The 9092-nt window shown below is 37.3% G+C and overlaps 1 protein-coding gene across 1 annotated transcript; it reads right to left on the minus strand.

Annotated features, from left to right (window-relative positions):
* Positions 1 to 294: 294 nt before the first annotated feature.
* On the minus strand, positions 295 to 6769 carry LOC108985145 (ABC transporter C family member 3-like). Its single transcript, XM_018957331.2, has 10 exons — positions 4161 to 6769; positions 3948 to 4034; positions 3215 to 3856; positions 2842 to 3006; positions 2073 to 2367; positions 1744 to 1958; positions 1319 to 1624; positions 1095 to 1158; positions 769 to 1008; positions 295 to 623 (listed from the first exon to the last, which is right to left on the minus strand). The coding sequence occupies exons 1-10, from the start codon at positions 6675 to 6677 to the stop codon at positions 517 to 519; spliced, it is 4638 nt and encodes a 1545-aa protein (XP_018812876.2). The 5' UTR covers positions 6678 to 6769; the 3' UTR covers positions 295 to 516.
* Between the last annotated feature and the right edge of the window lie 2323 nt (positions 6770 to 9092).

Genomic DNA, 9092 nt, shown 5'->3' on the forward strand with positions numbered 1-9092 from the left:
GAACAAAACCTGTCTCTATCGTGTATAAATTCCTCCCAAAAAAACTGTATCCTTTTTTTATAATAAAGTTGTCGAGGCTGGTTTTCAAATTTCTAACGCTCATTTTTAAAAAAAATAGTGGAATCTATTATTTAAAAAATTATTTTTTTATATAGATTTTATATTTATTTACTTTTTCCAAGAACATGTATCTCGAATAAAAATTGAGCAATGAGCAAATTTTAAAACATATTAATCGATTTTTTTCCAAGAGATTGCAAAAAAAAAAAAAAAAAAAAATTCACAGAAATTTTAAACCAGGGCTTTTCAATGCCATTACCCCTAGCACAAAGAAAAGAAACATTAGCAATTTAGCTGGTTGAATGGATCGGCCTACAACACACAGCAAACGCTAAAAGGGTCGTCGCCCCCTAAATCGCACATATGGAGTGTGCATGATAAAGCTACTGAATTTTCATCTTTGTCAAGAAACTTGCAGGAGTTGTTGTATCCTACCTAAGATCAGTTGCTTGGCCATTAAAAACCAGAATTCGACCGCACAGTGTACTCAGCCACAAGTTGAGCAAAAGACGATGACTTGTTTTCAAGCAATCTTGCTGGAGAATCATATTCCTCGATAAGCCCTGCACCAAGAATACAGAAAAATTAGCTTCAGGCCATAAGATTACACTGAAATCATTCACATCATGATTCCATGAAAATATGGTGTAGGAAGAAATCATATGAGCCAAGAAAAAAGAGAGGAAGAAATCATATGGCCATACTAACCATTATTTAGAAGCAAAACCATGTCACTATCAATGACGGAAGTTATCCGATGTGCAATGGTAATGACAGTACAGTCGGAAAAATGTTGCCTGAGGGTTTCCTGAATCAGATTATCTGTAGCTGTATCGACGGAAGCAGTAGCTTCATCAAGCACCAATACCTTGTTTTTCTTCAGTAGCACACGTCCAAGGCAGACCAACTGCCTCTGACCCATACTCCAATTCTCTCCATTCTCGGTAACTGCAAGGGCCAATATAATACTTATAAGCAATAAATTTTCATAATATACTTCAATGCTCTATAAAAGAGAAGCTGAAAAGACAAACCAGCAGAATCTAGTTTTCCCTCTTTCTTCCTGATTTCATCTCCAAGTTGACACTTATCCAGGGCCTGAACAATTAGAGGGGTGAAACAATAAATAGATGAAATAATTATATAAGCAGGTGCCACCCACTGAACATAAATACCAAAAGTAGTGGTGCAAGTTTGCTTATGATGAAAGATTATGAAGACAATTTCTTTCAATTAACAAAGAAAGAAACCAACACACCTCCCAAATTTGTTCATCTGCATACTCTTCAAGAGGATCCATGTTGGTTCGTACCGTCCCTTCAAACATGGTTGGATCCTGAGGGATAATGCTTAGCCTAGACCGCAAATCGTGCAGTCCAATCAAGGAGATATTAATACCATCTATCATTATCTGACCAGCAGTGGGTTCAACAATCCTGAAAAGTGTTTGTATGAGAGTGGATTTACCACTGCCTGTTCTCCCTACAATGCCAGTTTTCATTCCTCCGGGTAATGTGCATGTGAGACCTCGCAATACAAATGGCATATGCGGGGCATACCGTACCTACATTTCGCCCATTTACATTAGTTGAAACACCACGCAATAAAAATCATGGCCATGAACAACCACATACACAACGCCACGATTTTTGGGAGTAATAATCAACTTAGACTTGAAAGTACCTGCAGATCATGAATATCAACTTCTCCATCTGAGGGCCAAGAATGATCTGGCCGGTTTTCTTCCGTCACAAGAGGTGGCTCACTCGGGATGCAAGTGTATTGAAGTATTCTCTCTACTGATATAATTTTGTTCTCCAGTCGGCAAATATTCCATATTACCCGGGTTTGTAAAATGTTTAGATTAAGTCCATATGTCACAGCCAAGCCCGCAATACCTTTAGAGAGAAAGGAAAAAAAATGCAATAGATAGGCATTGTTCATGTGCCCTTACAATTTAAATCAAGAGCAAGAAATATAGTTAGTAGGTCACCAGATGGGGGATTACTCACCTGGATCAATGACTCCCTCTGGAATAGAGACTAAGAAGAACAAGGAAATGGCAAATGTGATTGAAGATAACAAATCCAAGCGGAAGCACAACCATTCCATTGCACCAGCAATATGGAACTTTGGTCGAGTATATGCATCCGTAAGTCTCATACTTGTGTCACTAAATCTTGATTCTTCATCAAAGCTCCTAATAGTTGTTGAGCCTGAAATTGTTTCAGCAAAATGTTGTATCACTGGAGCTTTGCACACTCCAACTAATCTTGCTAGCTCTCGTGCGGAAGATATATAATATTGCTGCATAAATACAGGTTTGTAAGAACACCTATCTCCACACGAAGATGGTAATAATACATTATAATACCAAACTGGGCATTGGCTTTGATGGATGTTTAATGTTGATAGTTCTTTAGATAGCTCTAAACCATAATTTCTGAGGTGCACAGACAATATGCATTACACTGCATCATCCAGCACCTTGGGAAACATCTATCTTAAGAAAATACATTTTAAACAGGTATTCATTCATCTAGCAACTAGGTGCAAATTTCTATATAAAAAAGAAAGCCAAATTCTGGACAAAGGATTGGCATTTAATCCTTTGTTTTTGTAAGTGACAGTTAATCTCTTAAAGCTTGTAGCATGTAGAGGTAAATAAAGTGGTAAATGAACACATGGTGATATCATTGTCGCCATTTGAGATGTCATCTGATTAAGGCATGTTTCGGCATAATATGCAACGGAACTTCCTGACAAAGTCAGATGGTATACTTGATACCAGATACAGGTTCCAATGACCGGGATAAATATGATGAAAATCTGCCATGCAACTTGAGACATCACAGCAATAATTCCAAGGAGCTGGATCGTAGAGAAGGCAACTGCCCCAGTTTGAGATGCAATGCTCAAATCCACAGCACTTTGATCCGTAGAAACCTAAAATGAAACATACCGATATTTTAGAATCTTTTCACATGCATTATATCAGACTCCAAGAATGTGTGTGCATGTTTGCATGCGAGAGAGGGGGATGGAGAAAGAGACAAGATTTCTTAATATGAAGAACAATGCTATATGAAAATTGTAAACTACATCCATCTGGAAGCAGTGAATGAAGGAGCACCATAGACGCTTTTCCACTTACTCTGTTTAGGATTCGTCCACTAGGAGTGGCATCAAAAAATGACATAGGGGCACGGAAAATGCACAAGTGCATTTTATTGAAAAGTATAGTAGCTGTCTTGTATGCAACCGTTACAAGAAACATTGCTCTCACAAGGATGCACAAGGAACTCCCAATGGCCAAAGCAACATAGACAATTATTAGAGTAGAGTAATCAACTGCAGGTTTCACGCCTTGTGAGACAGGAGTTGCCCAGGCCATCCAATAATTGCTTCCAATTTGAAGGAGCTGAAACAGAACATGTGCCAGCAATATAAAAGGCACAAGAGCTCCTCCGTACGCCATGGTGATATATTTCCAATAGACTGAAAACCCAACTTTTCCTTTCTCTCTCTCTTCTTCTTGGATAATTTGTCCTTTCGACCCGACTATGTCATCTGCTTTACCATCTTGATTATCTTGTTTTTGAACAACCCCATTAGTACTAGCCATAATCCTGACTTCCTTCCTCATACTTGTACTTTCAGAAACTGACCCTTCCTCCGCAGAATCAAGAGCTGACAAAGCTTTCTTGTGCGCTCCCACAAGTTCCATAAAGTCGGTTCCTGAATTAAGGATATCATTGTACTTTCCAGCTTGAGTAATTCTTCCATCTTTCATGACCTAACAACAATTTAAACGCAAGTTCACAGGCATCCATAATTTTAGCCTATTAATAAAAACCTGAAAATAAACTAAAATGTGAATGGCTCACCAGGATAAGATCAGCAGCAGGTAAGAACTCCACTTGATGAGTAACATAAATCACTGTTTTTGAACTCAAAAGGCCCAGCAAACATTCCTGCCATATAGAAATAAATGTATTCAGAATAAAGTGCATCGGTAGGTAACCATTAATGAACTTTTACGCATAATAAATTAGAATCTAAACTCCTCCTGACTGAAAATTTATAGGGAGGTAAATTACCTTAAACAGATGGGATCCAGTATGGGCATCCACAGCACTAAAGGGATCATCAAACAAATAGATATCAGCATCTTGGTACAGAGCACGTGCAATTTGGATTCTTTGCTTCTGCCCGCCACTCAAATTGATTCCTCTCTCCCCTATGACTGTCTGATCCCCAAACGAGAGAATTTCCAGGTCCTTCTTCAAGGAGCATGCTTCAAGGACCCTCTCATATTTTACTTTGTCCATAGCTTTACCAAACAATATGTTCTCTTCTATCTTGCCACTTTGTATCCATGGTGACTGAGCAACATAGGCCTTTCTTCCACACAACTTAATGGTCCCAGATATCTTGGGGACTTCTCCCAGGATACATGAAAGCAAACTGGACTTTCCTGCACCAACAGTCCCACAAACAGCAACCCTCATGCCATTTTGCACTTTGAGATTTATATCTTTCAACGTTGAATTAGGGGAAGATAAATCCCAAGAGAAATTCCCATCAATAATCTCGATTGTTGTATCAGAACTACCTCTAGGAAGCCTCTCTATAACATCAGATTGCAAGTCATCAAGACGAAGAAACGACGCAATTCGATCAAGGGACACTTTAGTTTGAACTATCATTGAGATTGTATCAGGAAGACTATAGATGGGCTCCTGAAGAATCCTAAACGTTGCAAGTGCAGATAAGATCTTGCCCGACTCAAGTGGGATCCCCATTAGCATACAAGCACAAAATGTGACCACAGACACAAATGTTGGAGCACCCCAGAAGACAAACGAGGTCATTGCTGAAGTGTAAAAAAATTTCTTCAGCCATCCTGACTCTGTGTTCCTGAGCTCGGTAATTCTAGATAGAAACTTCATCTCCCATCCTTGAAGCTTGAGAATCCTCATGTTCCTCAAAATCTCAGATGTTGCCTTCATCCTTCTGTCTTTCGATTCCATTATCTTGCCCTGAAATTTCTCCTGTAATTTTCCCAAAGGAAAATTTGCCAACATAACAAGTATAGTTGCAACAAAAGCCGCAACTGAAGCAAGCCCAAGATTTTTATACAAGATTAACAACGCAATGGCAACTTGCACAAGGACCATCCATGGATCGTGCATATAGTAAGCGAAGTCACCTACCCTCTCAGCATCAACAGCCATGAAATTGATGATCTCCCCGCTAGTGTGACCCTGCTTTGACTGGCATGAAAGGGTCAGACCTTTATTGTAGACCATTGTGACCAATACTGCTCGGACCCTAATTCCAGCCAGTTGCGCCCTAAATATCCAGTGTCTCTGTGAGATGCATTCCACAAGTTTTGCAGCAAAAAATACTGAAACGAGAACATAGCCTTGACTCTTGAAGTCCCGCCGCCCATTGAGGTATTGGACAAAAGTGTCAATAAGATATGGCCCAACATAGGTAGCCAGTGTGTATACAAGCCCGAGAAAGCCTGTCAAAAGAATTTCCTTCCATGCCGTGAAGATTAATACCTTCACCAACTTCAGTGTGGTCACTCCATTATTTGTACCACACTCTGCATGAAGCTTATTTCTAAAAGTTGGGAAGGCCCCAATTACGCTATCACCAGGATCAAGTTGAGGAACATCCTCAATGTCTAATGTCTTCTTGTTGCCAGTAGCAATTAGGGAACCCATCCAAGAGAACGTAAGGATGCTGAAAATCCCAGCATTTGAATAAGGGGTTAGAGTTTCACCCCCCTTAGGCTTATTTGACTCTGCTTCATCAGTTGCACTAGAATCACCATTCAAAAGAGGTTCTTCAAGAAGGGTATCTTTGCCCTCATTCTTCCCAAAGAACCCCACATAACTGAAGAACAGAGCCATGACAAGGGAGACGACATCGGAAACAAAATACTGAAGGGATAAATTAACGCGTTCTCTGTAAAGAACGATGTCTACAACAAGGCTATAACACGAAATGGAGAGGTAGAAACCCCACCAAACTCTCAGTAAAAACGGGTACTTTGTTTCACCTGAATTAAACGATGGGGAACGCAGGTAGACACAAACTGCACCCCAAGCGAGGGTCCTAACCGCTAAATCCGAAAGGGTAACAAGCCCTTCCTCAGACCAACCATTTCTATACCAATAAAAGTAATTCAATAAACATAAGACAAGGCTAAACACAGAAACACCCAAACAACAAATTAGAGTTAGTTTATAGTACAAACTCCGGGTGTTCTTAAACCTTTCCTTTGGACCTTCACTGTGACCTGCCCTGAATTTCTTGGACACCCATGAGATGGTCAGGACAAACAACAAAACCAGGTGTAATGAACCAGAAAACCCACGTAGGAAAACTGGTTTGAGGAGAAAATCAGTACCCGAGTACAAGAATGAGGAGTAGTAGTGCAAGAACGAGATTGACATACCGTGCTTTGACGAAGGAAGAGGTTGCATTTTCCGTTGGGATTTTTGTGGAGGTTTTTCTGTGAGATGGGTGTGCAAGACTTCGGTGGATTCTATGTGAAGAGCAACAGATTTTCTCGTGTATATAAGGAACGAGTTTGCGGGCATAGAGGAATAGTTTCCAAAATTCAGAGAGAGAGAGAGAGAGTCGAGACTGGGAGGTCGGACATTGCAACGAATGTGCTGCAAAATGACAAACAAAAGGTTGGCGTTTTTGCCGGGCAGGGCATGGACTCGTAGAGTCATTCGAACTCTTAACTATTTAATAATTATTCTTAATTTACAACGTCAACATTTTTATTTGTAATAAAAAAGAAAATTCCAATTCCTGTCTCACCCGTCCCCATGCTGTGTTGAAGACAAGATGGTGATAGCGTTGTGATTTGCATGTGTTCATTCCGTTGTGTGCTCAGCAAGCAAATTGACCATTAATCCAAAAATACTCTTTAAATATCATTATTGATCTCTCATTTTCTTTTAAAATAGAAAAAAGTAGACATGAATGCGGACAAGGTTTTTAACCTTTTTTTTATTTTATAAATGTCTCTTGAGTCTCCTGAAAAATAACCACTTTAAATTAATAATTTTTTTTTTTTGGGTTGGAAAGTGGGATTTTAAGTACAATTTTGGAACTTCGATGCTTAGAAACGAGACAAATAAATATTATAATATAAATTGGAAAATAATAAATAAAAATTGGAATGTTAACACTTTGAATATTGTGAAAGATTATGATATAATGAGGTGGTGGAAAATGGTTGTGGGGGACACCAGACGTTGTTTGAGTGGAAAATTAGACCAAGGGTTGGGGCCCTTAATAATGGGGGAGAAGAAAAAAGAGTGGCACCGTGAGAGTCAACAGTCCACATTAAAATGGTCCCTTTTGGATCAGATCTTCAACCTCTTGTTCAATGTTTTCTTCAATGATTCGATCAGTTTCTTTGCACGTGTTTGACTATGTTTGCAACTTGACCTGCTTTATATTCTGACGCCAAATTGCCATATGTCTTGCCTTATAAATTCACGCCACTTTTCATAATATTGTATATGATTCTTAATTTTCAAATAAAACATAAAAAATAATTTAATTTTTTTAAAATTTTAAAATAAAAATTATATTTTAATAATATTTTAAATTTATAATATTTGTATTTAATTTTTTTTCTTTTATTTTTCAAAATCCTATAAAATATTTTAATTCAAACTATTTTTAACTCATCTCATCTCAACTCAAATATCTCACTACTATTCACATACAATCTCAACTCATATCATACCATCTCATCTCAACTCACTATCTAAACCAGACTTTAATTATCTTTGGCAAAACTTAAAGAGAAGATTGATTGCAAACGCACTTCTTGACTATGTTTATAACTTAGAAATGATATTTACAGTCATAGAATAAATACAACATATTTTTAAAAAATACTAGTTGAATAAAATATTATTAAAATATAATGAAACGATAAATTTCTTTTGTTTATACAGATGAGATAAAATAAAAGTTAAAAATTGAATAAAATATTATTTACACATGAAATGAGAAAAAAATTGAATAAAAAATTATTAGAATATAATTTTTATTTTAAAATTAAAAAAATTGAATTATTTATTATATTTTATATAAAAAATTTAAAAAATTTAACAATTAGATGAGATAACAAACGAGTCCAATAAGCTCCAAATCTCTAGTAGCACAACAAATAGAACTGGCCGAAAGCAACCAAGATTAGGAAGAGAAATAATAAGAAAGTATTTTTGGTTTTAAGTTTTCTTAAAGAGGAGAGGGAGTTTAGGAAGAGAATGAAGATTTCAGCGAGCAATTATCATGAACTTGATGCATCATAATTTTTTCTTTTTTTACAATTATTTAGATGATAAAATTTAAGTTTTCTGTCGAATATGTACATAATTTTTTACGCAAGCAAACAACAAACAAATAGAACTGGCCGAAAGCAACCAAGATTCTAATCTAAAGCACACGACAAGGCAGACCTCTAGCATAGTGGATGCAGTATGTAGAGAATTACAGAAGAAAATGCAATGAAAATTTTACATATGGAAGTGCCTGTGACATAATCTAAGAGATTATACCCAATTAGAAGAGCTTCAAATTGGGCACGCCACTGGGGAAAGGTGGAGGAAGTTAATTTCTCATTGATTTGGGCTGTAATGTTGAGAGCAACCAGTGGGATTGCGGTAGGAGAGAAAGGTTGATTGTTTGGAGAGAAAGACATGTCGGAAGAAGGGATCGTATTCTCGTTGGAGTTTTGGTCGTCTGATACCATGTAGAGAATTACAGAAGATAATGCAATGGAAATTTTCCTCAATTGTATTGATGTTCTTTGAACATTATTTATACAGATTACATACCAAAAATAGGAGATTACAGCAACCTAAGTATAGAAGGAATGAAGAGATTTACAACGGCTAGTAGCAAGAATCAAGCTGTATCATTTATTTACATTAATGACAGAAATCAGTAGCAGTAATCTTGGTAAGAATACTCGCATGATCTTA

The sequence above is a fragment of the Juglans regia genome, chromosome 2 (genome assembly GCF_001411555.2).
Source record: "Juglans regia cultivar Chandler chromosome 2, Walnut 2.0, whole genome shotgun sequence".
Taxonomy (NCBI): Eukaryota; Viridiplantae; Streptophyta; class Magnoliopsida; order Fagales; family Juglandaceae; genus Juglans; species Juglans regia.